The sequence below is a fragment of the Octodon degus genome, unplaced genomic scaffold (genome assembly GCF_000260255.1).
Source record: "Octodon degus isolate 3935 unplaced genomic scaffold, OctDeg1.0 scaffold00314, whole genome shotgun sequence".
NCBI classification, from domain to species: domain Eukaryota; kingdom Metazoa; phylum Chordata; class Mammalia; order Rodentia; family Octodontidae; genus Octodon; species Octodon degus.
Window position 1 is genome coordinate 1,016,980 of NW_004524890.1, and position 13,757 is coordinate 1,030,736.

At 37.2% G+C, this 13,757-nt stretch overlaps 1 protein-coding gene across 1 annotated transcript in view; it reads right to left on the reverse strand.

Annotated features, from left to right (window-relative positions):
* Positions 1–13,757, reverse strand: part of Wnk3 (WNK lysine deficient protein kinase 3) — a 266,752-nt gene that overhangs the window by 151,775 nt on the left and 101,220 nt on the right. Inside the window, exon 7 of the mRNA XM_023707818.1 lies at positions 3,815–4,034. Coding sequence (XP_023563586.1) covers positions 3,815–4,034 — 220 coding nt within the window. The remainder of the gene's footprint in view (positions 1–3,814; positions 4,035–13,757) is intronic.

The window sequence follows — 13,757 nt, forward strand, 5'->3', positions numbered from 1 at the left end:
TATATGGAATTGAATTCTGTGAACTACCAAGAAGAGCCTAAAATCTGATTCTACCCCAGAGCTTCAGATAATTGGCTCATATATTGTCTTCATTTTAGCTTGCTGAGAATCTAAGTAGAGAATCAACCAAAATCCACAACTTCTGACCTATATAACTTAGAGATAATAAATATATAGCTACTGTTTTAAGTTATGAAATTTGTTATGCAACATTAGAAAACTAATACAATCTGTATTCAATGGAATAAGGGTTTGTTTTTTTTAATCTGTATTCAAAATGAGAGTCAAAACATTAAATTTACAGAGTGGTATGATAATGGTGCATAAACAAAACAAAGAACAAGATCTTTACCCTAAAAAAGGAACATAGGGCCAGCCTGATATCTCAGCAGACTAAAGCACCTGCTGAGGCAGAGTACAGCGGCCAGGGTTCAATCCCCGGAGTGCCATGCCAGCCCCACCCATGGAGCACGCTGAGATAGCGATTGAGACTGGGCATAGTGGCACACACCTGTAATCCCAGTGCTTGGGAGGCTGAAAACAGGAGGATCACTACCTACATAGTGAGACCCTGGAACACCCCATACTAAATGCATAAAAAAGAAAGAAAGAAAGAAAGAAAGAAAGAAAGAAAGAAAGAAAGAAAACAAAAAATGAAAAGAGGCCAGGAATGGTGGTTATAGAACTAGTAAATAAACTGAGCCAGGAGGATTACTGCAAATTCGTGGCCAGCCAGGAGTACATAGTGAAACCCTGTCTCAAAAAAATAGAAAGAAACAAAGAAAGAAAGAAGAAAAGAGAGAAAGATTACAATAAAAAATAACAATAGTTGTTATGTATTATCAAATTTGTTGTTCAGATTACTAGAAATAGGCATGTAAGATTGGTCAAATAATTAAACACTAACTCATTTATTAATTTTCTATTCTTGTTTTGAAATTCTATAGCACTTTTATTGTTTTACGTTGTTTTACTCTTTGTTTTTGTTTTATCCTCTTTGAAAGAAACAAAGAATAGAATAAGCGCTTGCTTGGCAAGTGCAAGGTCTTGAGTTCAATCCCCGGTACCGCAAAAATAAAAAAAAGAAAGAAACAAAGAAAATAAACTCTTGAAATTCAAAACTGATAGTAAACTTGAAAGCTCAATAGAAAACTTAGAAAATAAACAATAGTATCTGTGAGAGATAATGCTAAAAAGACAGAACACCAAAAAAAAAAAAGAATATTGTAGAGGCCAGATATCCAAATAAAAGCAGCTCCACAAAGACAAAATCATCAATTAAATACTTCAAGAAATTTCCCAGACTCAGGTATGGTTGTGCACACCTGAAATTCTAGCATTCAGGAGGCTGAGACAGGAAAATCACTGCAAGCTCCAGACTAGCTGGGGCTACATAGTGAGTTCAAGGCCGTCTTGAACTACTAAGGAAGACCCTGTCTCAAAATTCTCAAACAAAAATCCCAAAAACCAAAGTATACGGTTTGCTGAGTTTAGTGGCACACACCTATAATCTCAGCAAGCAAGTTTAACCCCAGTCTGAATTATATAATGAGTTCAAGGCCCGGCTGAATGACACAGTGAGACCCCATCTCAAAAAACCAAAACACCAAAAAAAGAAAAGAAAGAAAAAAAAAAGGTATACCATCAAATAAACTGAAAGAGCCTAGAGAGTATCTAACTTAGTAGATGGAAATAGATCCAAATTGAGTTATTTTACTGTAAAAATTTACATCACTGAGAAGAAAAAGTAGATATTCCCAAGTGTAAGATTAGGGGTGGGGAGATGGTTCAGTAGAATAAGCCCTTGCCTGGCAAGCACAAGGGCCTGAGTTCAATCCCAGTTCCGGGGAGAAAAAAAAAAGTGTAAGATTATAAGTCAGAACAAATTTAGAATTTTCAACAACAATACCAAAAGCTAAAAGACCATGGAACAATGACTAAATTAAAAAAAAACTATCACCACCTAACCTAAAATGAATTGTCAAGCCAAGCTAGCCAATTAAATATGAGGATAGAGACTGGGCATAATGCGTGCCTGTAATTCCAGCATTTGGGAGGCTGAGAACAGGAGAATAATTATGAGTCCAATCTGTAGTGAGACCCTATGTACCCTGTGCTAAATACAAAAAATAAATAAATACAAGGATAGAAAAAGATATTTTCATACATGAAAGTCTCAATGTACTTCCCATGTATGCTTAAAAAGCCAGCAGAACATGTAAAATATTGTACATACTACAGAGTAGACAGGATATATTATGATTTTTACATCTCTAAATGTTGGTAGAATTAAAGAAATAGTTTATTCCTTTTTAATCTTATAGATTTTTAAACTGAAACAATTTTATATTTGTTTTATTCATTGCTATAGTGTATATTCACTGTACAAATTAAATCTATATGAAAGTATATAAGATGTATTTTTAAAAATAAGTTAGCAGAGAAGTATACCACTAAAACAAAACAATAAGAGATAAAAAAAACATATGATTTAGTAAACATAAAGCCCAATAAAGCTAAAAAAAAGACTAGAAAGACAGGACAAGTAAATATTCAGATGACAGCTGTGCACCGGGTGTCCAAGATTATCATTCCAGATTGAAATAGTGTGACTAGAAAGACAGTCATGATAAGATCTATCATCTCGTTTTAAGGACCCCCAACATCATTGTTCCATCTTTTTTTTTTAACCTGAGGCCAAAATAAGCAGGTGAGCCTGGCTCAGACAGGCTATACCCAGCTGGTCAAGTCCAGTCTTGACCACGTGCTGCCACAACTGTAGCATGCCTCTCCTACCAGCACTGTAGCGGCCTGGAGCAGGTGTGGACATGCTTTTCACGTTAGAATAGTTACCTGCTGTGATCTACTGAGGGTGGGGTATGGTCATGGGGAGATCAGAAAGAGAAAAATCAGTGCAGTCCACACCTCATCCAACCCTACGGTTACTAGACAGCTAACTGCAAGTACACAAAAGAGCCTTGCTGAAGCCACGATTGTGCTGAGCCATGGGCATACTTCTCTGGACTCATTCATGATCCTGTATTGTGATTTCCTCAGAAGCAGCTTTTGTATATGCTAAGGAAGCTGAAAACCAGATAGTGACCCAGAGACTCACTTCAGCTTATCCTCCCCATCAGATTCTGCTTCTGATCTCAACAGTAGTCCCTGAGTAACCAGGTAGGGGTGTATTTCCAATTTAGGTCTTCAAAATTATCATATATTTTAACTGTATAAAGAAAAATGAAAAATAAAGGAATGAATAACAAGAAAGGGTAGATTATGCCTGTAGTGTTCTGGGAAAGGAATGCAGCTGGGAGGGACACATGGGTGGCTTCAAAGGCAATGACAATGTTCTATTTCTTTTTTTTTCTTTTTTGTATTTAGTACAGGGTCTATCTCACCTAGTAGATCGGACTTGTAGTGATTCTGTTTTCTGCCTCACAAGTGCTGGGACTACAGGCAAGTGCCACTATGCCCAGTCTCAATGGCCCTCTCGGCATGCCCTGGGGGTGGGGCCAGCACAGCATACCTGGGATCCATTAGGCAGCTGCACCCTGCCTAAGCAGGTGCTTCAGTTTGCTGAGCTCACTAGCCTGCCCTGACAGTATTCTATTTCTTCACAAAAGTAGCATTTTATTATTCTTTATACTGTACACATAAATTTAATATACTATTTTGAAATATATTTCACAATACCACAATTTTAGTAAAGAGTAAAGTAGAAAATGAGAGGAAAGAAAGCAATAAGAATGAGAAAAGAATCGATCCTTATACCAGTAAGGGATGGGAGAAACAATAGCTAAGATTTACTTACCATTTCATAGGCTACTTCCTCAGGTGTATCTGTTTCTAAATTGAAACTAAATTCAATAGCTTCATTGTCTTTGTGTTTGCCTTTCAATTTTTTAGGATCTTCAACCCAGAGTCTCAAAGCCAAGGATGAATTTGAGCAATCATCTTCCTCTGCTAACTCCACCCTCAGTCCTGTATCCTCAGCAAAAAATGCATGGTTTAGTAGGTCCTTGATAGACAACCTAATAAACAAAATACAACACTTGTCATTAGTTTTTTCTATCATTTTTGTTTTGTTTTGTGCTTTGTGTGTTGGGGGGGGGGGTTTGTTTTGTTTTGTTTGTGGAACCGGGGATTGAACTCAGGCCCTTGCACTTACCAGGCAAGCGCTTATTCTACTGAGCTATTTCCCTGGCCCCAGTTTTTCCTATCATAAGCAAGATGTGAATCCTTTAATTAGTAATAACTGTATCAAAGCCACAACCTTATGTTAAATTTGTCTTGATATAACAAAATCTTATATCCAACTTACTACCAGGGGTACTAAGAAATCCCAGTGGGGCTTGGGAATATAGCTCAACAGCACATTGCCTGCATGGCAGGTGCAAGGTTGTAAGTTCTATTCCTAGTACAAAAGAGAAGAAAAAGAAATCTCAATAAAGTAATTCATCTAGATAACAATTTTTGTTTTTTTTTTTTTTTTTTGCAGAACCAGGGATTGAACTCAGGCCCCTGGCACTTGCCAGGGAAGTGCTTATTCTACTGAGCCATCTCCCCTGGCCCCTAGATAATGAAATTTAGCAAATATAAAAGTATGCCCAAAAAGACCTGAAGGGCCAGCACGATAGCTCAGTGGGCTAAAGCGCCTGCTTAGGTAAGCACGCAGGGACCCTTTAAGAACTCAGCACCACATGACACACCAGCCCCACCCCCAGAGTGGGGGGAGCCAGCCACAAAAAAAAGAGAGCAAGAAAGACCTGGAGAAGTAGTAACATACATATCAGTGCACTGATTAGTATCCCTAAGCCATGTAAGTTACTAATATTGAAAAGATTCCAGGTAAAGAAAAGAAAAAACTGTCCTAGATATAAAGCCTAAACTAGAAATTCAAATTCTTTTACAAAACTTTTAAATACAACTCATTGACTTCACTAACAATAATCTAGTCAATGTACTTCACTCATTAGAAGGATGCCACAGGTGAAGCTAAGGTCGTTCACCAAAGTCCAGTGGTATTTGTCTTGGTTACTTTTCTCTTGCTGTTGGGATAAAACAGCTGACACCCCAATTTTTTTTGGGGGGGGGAACCGGGGATTTAACTCAGGCCCTTGCGCTTGCCAGGCAAGTGCTTATTCTACTGAGCTATCTCCCTGGCCCCCTGACACCCAAAATTAAGGCAGGAAAGGTTTATTTAGTTCAGTTTGAACAGGTTTCAGTCCATAATCAGCTGGCTCCAAATCAGGGTGGCATGGCACAGGTGCAACAGTTCAAAGTGGTAGAAGACAGCAAAAGCAGCAAGAACACAAGCAGGAGAACAAGCCTCTTTTCCTCCCTTATGTTATATATCAACTATCTGCCTGCATGCACACTCGTGCCTTACTCTTCCACAGGTTGAGAGCATATACAAAGTAAGGACCCTGGCCCCTCTGCTCAATCACTCAGTTGAACTTTTAAACTTCTCAAACTGACACCAAGAACTACATCCCACAGTTGCCCAGGATTAGAACTGCTGAGTTACTTAGTTAATATTCTAGAATCCTCAAGTTGACACAATGTATCAACCATGACAGTATTTAACATTGTACACGTATTACTGATACAAGCCTAGCTTCATATCAGAGATTAATCATCTTTGAAGAACAAAGAAAGTAAAAGACACCATAAGAATCTTTCATAAGCTACTGAAGTTAACTACTTTTATGAAACATGTAATATTTACCTGTATTACAGACCAGAGGAGCTCAAATTGATATTTTCCATAATGTCTATGTAGAAAGCCCCTCTTATACTACTTCAAACAGAAAATGCATATGTATAGCATAATTTCCTATATGTGGAGGATTTTCAATCCTTGTATTTTTAGTAATCAAAAGATACCATATTTTGCTGAGTTAACACATCTATAATATTCAAATAACGGAACTAAACAAAAAAGGGGATAGAGATGAATGTCTGTTTTGTATCTATGTATTCAAAATACACAGATAGATATATAGGATAGATACATAGATATATAGTTACATTCTCTTAATGAATAAAGGGATTTGTTCTTTTTTTTTTTTTAAATTTTATTTATTTATTTATTTGAGAGAGAGAGAGAGAGAGAGAGAGAGAGAGAGAGAGGCCAGCTCAGCCCACCAGGGGGCGGGCTGGCTGGCATGTGGTGCTGGGGGATCGAACTGCGGTCCCTGATGCTTTTGCTAAGCTTGTTCCAAGTAGGCGCTCCAGACCACTGAGCCATCTCTCCAGCCCAGGGATTTGTTCTAATAGAGTTTGTAAATAGGATATCATGTCCGCATCTTGTATAGCAAATAACCACTAAGAAGAATGTATGCAATGTGTTAATTATTGAAACTGTCCTACCAATTTGGTTTGAAACTGTCTCATCACTATTTATCAATACAATTATGAAAAAAAGAAATATTAAAAAAGATACATACTTAACTAAGACATTAAAATAGATAAATAAAAATAAGCTTGCTCAAGTTAATTATTTTAATTCTAAAGTAAGATGTGTTTAGCTCTCTGGCTTTCAATGAAAATTTTGTCTAAGCATTTTCAGCCAAGAATACACATTGTGACCCAAATATATGGTGAATGTTTAATTTTTTAAATTGTATTAAAGTAAAAGACATATTGCTATTAGTCCCCCCCCATAACACTCCCCCACCACACTTCAAATACATTTGTCCTATAATTGCTGCCAATTTGTGAAGCAGCTCTGAATGTCATCTTTTGTGTCTTCAGAAGATGTGACTAAAAATATGATACCATTTCTGCTGAATGCCATTCAATGGAAAGGCAGGTTTATAAAAACATTATTTCATTCATTGAATCTGGCACTGTTCAACTTCTAGCTCATCCTCAGTGTCAAAAATGACTATGAAAAGTAAACATTATGAATCAATTCAAGACATCAAGGCAACTAAACACAACTAAAGGCACTTGTGAAAGACTTTCAGAATTACTTGAGGGACAGGAATGATGAGATAAGTGTGTTCAAAGCATACTCTGAAGTGGGTAATGATACTGTGTGTTTTACCACCATAACTTTTTTAAAAAAGTTAAACATTCACTGTATTTTTATTACAATATGAAAGTAGAGCAATAGTCACAGAAAACATGATTTATTAAAAATTCTTAGATATATGTATATAAGCATTATTCTTTCAGTCAGCAAAATATTGCTTATTTTGAGGAACAACTGAATAACTTGCTCAAGCTAAAAGTGAGTCTGCATTCAAATCTTAGGTCTGACATTGAGGACTATGCTTTTTCAATACAGTAATATGCCATTCATTCTTTTGAATATTTAATACTATTTAGTAACAGATCATTCAATACAGACAATGATCAGAATCTACACTAAACAGCTACTTCAACACAGAAAAAAAATTAAGAGGCTGGGCCAGGTATGTAGGTCAGTGGTGCAGCACCTGCCTCACAAGCACAAGGTCCTGAGTTTGATTCTCCATTACAGGGGGTGGGGGGCTGTAACTCAGTGATAGACTGCTTGCCTAGCATATGTAAGGCCCTAGGTTCAATCCCCGATGTAGTAAAAAGAAAAAAAAATGAGTGTCAATAAGAATATTTAGATAGTAGAACCTTCACATATTGCTGGTAGGAATGCAAAATGTTACATACATCTGTGATAAAGCCTTTAGTGGTTATTCAAAAAGTTGAATACCAGAAAATGGAAAGGCATTTCATCTTCCTTGACAAGCAGAACCAATCTTGTCAACATGGGCATACTTCCAAAATTGATATACAGACTTAATGCAAAGCCAATCAGAATACCAACAACATTCTTCACAAAACTGAGAAAACAAATTCTAAAATTCATACAGAAGCAAAAAAGGCCCAGAATAGCAAAAGCAATCCTTGATAACAAGGGCAAAGCAGGAGGCTTCAACATCCTATACCTCAACTTATATTACAAAGCTACAATGAAAAAAAAAACAGCATGGTATTGGTATAAAACAGACATGAAGATCAATGGAACAGAAGAGATGATAAAAAAACAACCTCAAAAACAGGGCTGGCCAGATAGCTTGGCAGATAAAAGCACCTGCTTAGGCAGACACAGGCGACGGAGTTTGACTACTGGCATGGCGTGGTGTGCTGGCCCTGGCCCTGCCCCCGGGGCACTCTGAGACTGGGCATGGTGGCCAGTGCCTATAATCCCAGCACTTGGGAGGCTAAAAACAGGAGGATCACTATGAGTCTGATCTGTGTAGTGAGACCCTGTAGCACTCCTGTACTACATACAAAACAACCTCAAAATTATTAAACTATTGATCTTTGGCAAAAGGGCCAAATGCATATATTACAGGGATGATAGCCCCTTTAATAAATGGTGTTGGGAAGACTGGCCACTCAATTGCACAAGATCAAATCTAGACATATCTCTCTCACTGGCTACTGAAGTCAAAATTCATCAAAGAAGTAAATGTTGAAACAGAAACATTTAGTCTCCTGGAAGGTAAAACAGCTAAGACTCTTAAGGTTAAAGATATAGGCAACACCATTCTGAACAGAACCCCAATTGCACAGGAAATGAAAAGATGGAATCAAAAACATGGGAAATTGAAATGAATACATATTTCACAGAAGACTTACAAATTGCCAATAAATACATACAGAAATGCTCAACATCAACACCTATCAAAGAAACACAAATTAAAACAGCACTGACTTTCTGTCTTAGCCCATAAAAAATGGCCATCATCAAGAAATCAAAGAATAACAAATGCTGTGAGGCTCAGGAAGAAGGTACCCTCCACACTGTTGGTTGGAATGTAAAGTAGTACAACCACTATGAAAATCAGTAAGATACTGCACACAAAGTAATACTAGAAATTCTATTTCAGGGGCCAGGGAGATGACTCAGTGGAATAAGCACTTCCCTGGCAAGCGCAAGGGTCTGAGTTCAATCCCCGGTTCCGCAAAAAAAAAAAAAAAAAAAAAAAAGAAAAGAAAAGAAAAGAAAAGAAATTCTATTTCAGCCAACTATTTCCCCTCTATGATCCCAAAACAGTTCTAGGTATCTTCCCAAAAGAGTTAAAGACACCATATTAAAGTGCTTATAGTAGCACAGTTTATAATAGCTAAATACTGGATGCAATCTATAGGCCAATCAAGAAATAGATGACTGGACAACGAAAATGTGGTATTTACATGCAATGCAGTACTACTCTGTCATAAAGAAGAATAAACCTAAGTCTTCTGTAGGAAATGGATATTCCTTGAGAATGCAATGTTAAACCAGATATACAAGCTTAAACATCACATGGTGTCTTTCATATGAGAAACCTAAATTGTAAAATAAAAGATAGGTACTAGCAAGTAGGGAGATGGATCTTTCTTAAATGGGAAAGGGATCAAGAGATTAATTCGGAAAAAAGGGGATAAAAAGAAACTAGGATGTGTTATACACATCTACCAACTCAACATAAGGAATGTAAACATGTACTGCAAACTTGTACAACTAAAAAAAAAGTTAAATATAGTATTTGTATATAGTCCCATAATTCCATCCTTAGGGACATACCCAAAAGATGTCAGAGCAGAGACTCAAATAGATAATCATACCAAAACTCATGCAACATTTATAGCAGTAACCAAAAGATGAAAGTTATCTAAGTACGCATCAACAATGAATGTATGGGGGTTGGAGAGATGGCTCAGTGGTCTAAAGCACCTACTTGGAACAAGCTTGGCAAAGCACAGGGACCGCGGTTCGATCCTCCAGTACCACATGCCAGCCAGCCGCGCCCCCTGGTGGGCTGAGCTGGCTACACACACACACACACACACACACACACACACACACTAAATAATAAATGTTAAAAAAAACAATGAATGTATGAACAAAATATGGTAGATACATACAATGAACTATTATTCAGCCTGAAATAGGAAGGAAAACTAGTCAGGTGTGGTGGTGCACACCTGTAATCCCATCCCTCTGGAGGCTGAGGTAGAAGGATCACAGTAAAGTTCAAGGCAAGCCTATGTTACATAAGTGAGTTCAAGGCCAGCTTGCACTAAGTAGCAAGATACAGTCTTAAACAAAACAACATCAGCAACAACAGTGCCTACAATAGTGTCCCAGTAATGCAGCAGCAGCAGCAGCACCTGTGGGAGCACCCAAAGCCATGGTGGAACACTGTTTCCATAAGGGCCTAATAGAGCCAGCAGTTAAATCAATCTACCAAGGGGAAAGTCATTGCATACAAGTTTGTGCTATATTTTGGATTATGTGATATAACTGTACAACTTTCTCCTATAGTTGAAGGTACCAAATTAGTAGTTACCACAGTTTGCCAGTTGCTGTGCTCTGCTTGATTATCCAGTTATGGCTAGCTATACTATAGTAGCCAGATGTCATGTATGCTGTTATTAGTTTTTCTCTCTTGTATGACAACACAATGACTGTCTGGGAGAATATGCACCACCACAGTCCAGTACCAAAGAAGGGGGTACAAAGTGAAACAGACAGCAAGCTCTCAACCTTAATAAAGTAGAAAGGCAGGTCCCTGGTACAGACACAATATCAAGAACCACATATACCTAAAAGACATCTCTGAGGATTAAGCATTTTCTAGGGAAGCATCAATGCTAGTGATAGGGGCCGGGGAGATGGCTCAGTGGAATAAGCGCTTCCCTGGCAAGCGCAAGGACCTGAGTTCAATCCCCGGTTCCACCAAAAAAAAAAAAAAACAATGCTAGTGATAAAGCTATCTACCATGGGAAATGTACAAGCATCAACATAGAAAATAAAAGAAGACAGAAAATGACAAGATGCAGAACCAAAACTTAACCCTAGACTTCCAGTCCATTGGGAATAAATCCCAAACACAATGAGATAAAAGAAATTGCAGGCCACACTAGGATACTTTTTGAAGTGATAGCAGCAGAAGTGAGGAAAAAAACACACAAATGGATGTGGCTTTAGGAAAAAAAAAAAACCTCAGGTTAAAAAAAAGGAAAGAAATGATGCTCAAAAATGAAAGACAGGGGCCAGAGAGATGGCTCAGTAGAATAAGTGCTTCCCTGGTAAGTGCAAGAGCCTGAGTTCAATTCCCGGTTCTGGGGAAAAAAAAAAAAAAAGACATGCTCAAAGAATCTCGAGTAAATAAAGGTAAAAAAAGACATTTAGGAAAACAATGGAAACCATGTCCAACATAGGAAAGAAATGGATGCCATAAAACACATCTAAACAGATATTCAGAAGATTAAAAATTCTCTTTATAATATATACAACAGATTGAACAAAGGCAGAGATTAAACTAATACCTAGAAAAGATTGTGGCTAGCAACCACGAAAAGAAAGATATCTTAAAAATAGTAAAGGACCATGAAAAATCAATCCAACAGCTACAAAATGAAGCAAAGAAGAACAACAGAAGATTGACCAGTTAGTGAGAAAGTAGGAGATTATGCAAACTATAAAAAAAACCTCTTCACATGTAAATAATGGCAGAAAACTTTCTAAACATGGATAAAGAATTTGACATAAAATAAGCAAGGCATATAGAACTCCAAACAGCTCTGATCAAAATGAATCTATACCAAGGCATATAATAATCAAAACTCCAGAAATTCAGCACAAGATGAGAATATTAAAAGTATTTAGAGAAAACCAACAAGCCACCTATAAGGGAAAACCCATTAGAATCACAGCAGACTTCTCAACACAAACTGTACAGTCAAGGAGAGCTTGGGGTGAAGTATTTCAGGCCTTAAAAGAAAACCTCTAACCCAGGTTGATGTAACCTACACGAATACCTTTCAAAATCAGTGGAGAAATAAGATACTTCCATGACAAAGAACAACTGAACAAACACATGACAACCAAACCAGCTCTCCAAACTGCTCTTACAGACATTCTAGAATGAGATGAGGACAATCATATTTCCAAGAACACCAATAGAAAGAAGCCACCATGTAGGGCAAGTAATTACACAAAAGGAAAAGACAGGTTACCAACAACAGGAAAAATAATACAAGAAGAATGAGTTATAAACATCAATGTAATGGTCTCAAATCACAAAGCAAAAGAAACAGACTGGCAAAATGAATCAAGAAGCAACATTTAACAATATGCAACACACAAGAAACACATTTAACTCAAAAGAAATTCAAGACTGAGCTGGGGATATACCTCAATGGCAGAGTGCTTCCCTACCATGCATAATGTCTTCATTTGAATCCCCAGTACTACCAAAAAAAAAAAAAATCATGCATTGAAAGTCAAGGAAAGGGCCGGGGAGATGGCTCAGTGGAATAAGCACTTCCCTGGCAAGCACAAGGGCCTGAGTTCAATCCCCGGTTCCACCAAAAAATAAATAAATAAATAAATAAATAAATAAATGGAATATAGTTTTAAAAAAAAGAAAAGAAAGTCAAGGGATAGAAAACAATACTCCTGGTGAGAAGAGCCCAGAATGAAACAATGGTAGCTATTCTGTTTACAGAAAATATGAACTTCAAGCCAAGACTGACCAAAAGACACAAAAAAAATCACTATACAGTTATTAAGGGAAAACTCCAAAAAACCATAACAGTCATAAATGTACCAAATACCAGGGCACCCAACCACATAACAGACAGGAAAAAATCAAATAAGCACTAACACAACTATAATGGGGGCACTAATATCCCGCTGTCACAAATGGACACATCAACTAAATAAAAAAAATAAAGAAATATCAGAACTAAGCCAAACCTGTGAACAAATGGACTTATTACTATATGTCTACAGTGTTCTACTCCACAACATAAAATGCATGTTCTTCTCAGCTGTACATCAGATGTTCTCTGAAATAGAAAACATAAAACATACTAGCCCACAAAATATACCTAAGTAAATGCAAAGGAACTGAAGTTATCACCTGCATATTATCTGACTATAATGCAAAAAATTGGAAATAGTAAAAAAAAATAAAACTACATAAACCTCTAGAAATTAAATAACACTCTCCTGAAAAATTAATAGGTCACTGATGAAAGTAAAGGAATTAAAAATTATCCATAATTAAATGATAATGTTGGGGGAACAACCCACTCAGGCCCCCCTCCTGTCCCTCTCTTGGACAGGAGCTTTCTTTCTCTCAGTAAGTATATTCTGCTTATAAAAAAAAGATAATGCTGTGTCAGCACTATTATTTAATTGTGGATACCATTCAGTAGCATTCCTATACACAAATACACTGAAATTAAAGAAAGAGCACCCTCCAAAATAGCACAGAAAAAAGTGAAATGCCAAGCAATCAATTTAACACCAAAAACAAAAGATATCTACATTGAAAAATATAGTCCTCTGAAAAAATGAGGTCAAAGAGGATAACAGGAAATGGAAAGATATCCTTGTTCTTGGGTAGAAACAGGCAAGAAGCGCAAATGGCCAGACTCCCAAAATTGCTATGCATACTTAATGCAATCCCAATCAAAATAACATTAGCATACTTCACAGAACTAGAGAAAACATTCCTAAAATTCATTTGGAAAACCAGAAGTGACCTAGAATAGAAGAGCAAAAACAATCCTGGGCAACAAAAGGCAAGGCAGAGGCCATCACAATCTCTGACTTGAAGTCATATTACAAAGTTATTGTAATAAAAAAAACTGCATGGTGGGGCTGGAGAGATGGCTCAGTGGTCTAAAGCACCTACTTAGAACAAGCTTAGCAAAAGCATCAGGGATCGCGGTTCAATCCCCCAGCACCACATGCCAGCCAGCCC